The 1,179-nt window shown below is 71.2% G+C and overlaps 1 protein-coding gene across 1 annotated transcript in view; it reads right to left on the bottom strand.

The window, feature by feature from the left end:
• MNEG_1761 (hypothetical protein) overlaps positions 1–1,179 on the bottom strand; it is a gene marked incomplete at both ends in the record, with an annotated part of 3,899 nt that overhangs the window by 1,783 nt on the left and 937 nt on the right. Inside the window, 3 exons of the mRNA XM_014049758.1 lie at positions 152–401; positions 667–756; positions 912–1,173. Coding sequence (XP_013905212.1) covers positions 152–401; positions 667–756; positions 912–1,173 — 602 coding nt within the window. The remainder of the gene's footprint in view (positions 1–151; positions 402–666; positions 757–911; positions 1,174–1,179) is intronic.

Raw genomic sequence — 1,179 nt, 5'->3', positions numbered from 1 at the left:
CCCCCCGCCGCGCCTCCGCCGCCGGCCTGCACGGCCGCGTCCGCCGTCTCGACGCGCCGCCGCCCGTCGCCCGCCGCGCGCGCGTGCGCCGTCGCCGCCGCGGCCTCCGCGGCCGCAAGCTCGTCGCCGCCCGCGGCGCCTGACAGCGCACGAACGCGTGCCTCCGCCTGCAGCGCGCGCGCGACCAGCAGCCGCCGCTCCGCGACCAATGCCTCGGCCGCCTCGCGCTCGGCCGCGGCCTCGCGGCGCGCGCGGGCGGCGTCGTCCTCTGCAGCCTGCAGGCGGGACTCGAGCTTCGACAGCTTTGAGGTTGCGGCTGCCGCGGCCTTCTCCGCTTTGAGGCGGGCGGACTTGGACTCCAGGAGGCTGTTTTCAAACTCCACGTTTTCGGCGGCCATGGACTGATTAGAGGTCAGGATGGCACGGCGTGTGAGTTGTGGTTTCGTGCGTGTGTGTGTGTGTGTGCGTATGTGTGTGTGTGTGTATTTGTGTGTGCTTGCCAAATATGCATGCCCTTGCCCCGGTTCTAAAACACCGCCCTGCTCGCCAATTTGACTCGCCCATCGACGCAGACCCGCTGCACTCAAACACCCCATGGCCCTGCATGCCAACGCAGCCGCACAAACACACGCAAGCACTGCCTGCCAGACGGGCAGCCCCAGGCACCTGTGCGCGGTCAGCAGCCTCCTGCGCCGCCACCTTGTATGCGTCGCGCTCCTGTGCCAACCGGTGCAGCGCCGCCGCCGCAGCCCCCGCCTGGGCAAGCACACAAGGGCAGCAGGCCACGTGAGAGCGCGCATCTCCTACTGTTGAACCCCCACTGTCATCAAGCACCCTGCAACGCTTGCCGTTGACAGTTGACCGCAGCCCCCTCCCCCGCCCCCTGCAGCACCCCAGGGCGCGAGGCTCACCTCCGCAGCCTGCTGCCTGCCCGCCTTCCGCTCCTCCTCCAGCGCCGCCAGCAGCCCCGCGTTCCGCTCCTCGAGCGCCCGCATCTCGTCCGCCATGCCCTCCGCCAGCTTGGCCTGCTGCTGCAGGCCGCGCATCAGCTCCAGCTTCTCTGAGGTCAGCTCGTCGATGTGGGTCTGCAGGACCCTCAGGCTCGCAGACTGCTGCGACGGCGGCAGCGGCGCGGCGGCGGGCGGCGGGGGCGGGCCGGGGAGGGCGCCGGAGCTGGGG

Source organism: Monoraphidium neglectum, assembly GCF_000611645.1.
Source record: "Monoraphidium neglectum strain SAG 48.87 unplaced genomic scaffold scaffold00183, whole genome shotgun sequence".
In the NCBI taxonomy this organism is placed as follows: domain Eukaryota; kingdom Viridiplantae; phylum Chlorophyta; class Chlorophyceae; order Sphaeropleales; family Selenastraceae; genus Monoraphidium; species Monoraphidium neglectum.
Note: the sequence above shows the minus strand (reverse complement) of the source record. Positions and strands in the feature narration are given on the sequence as shown.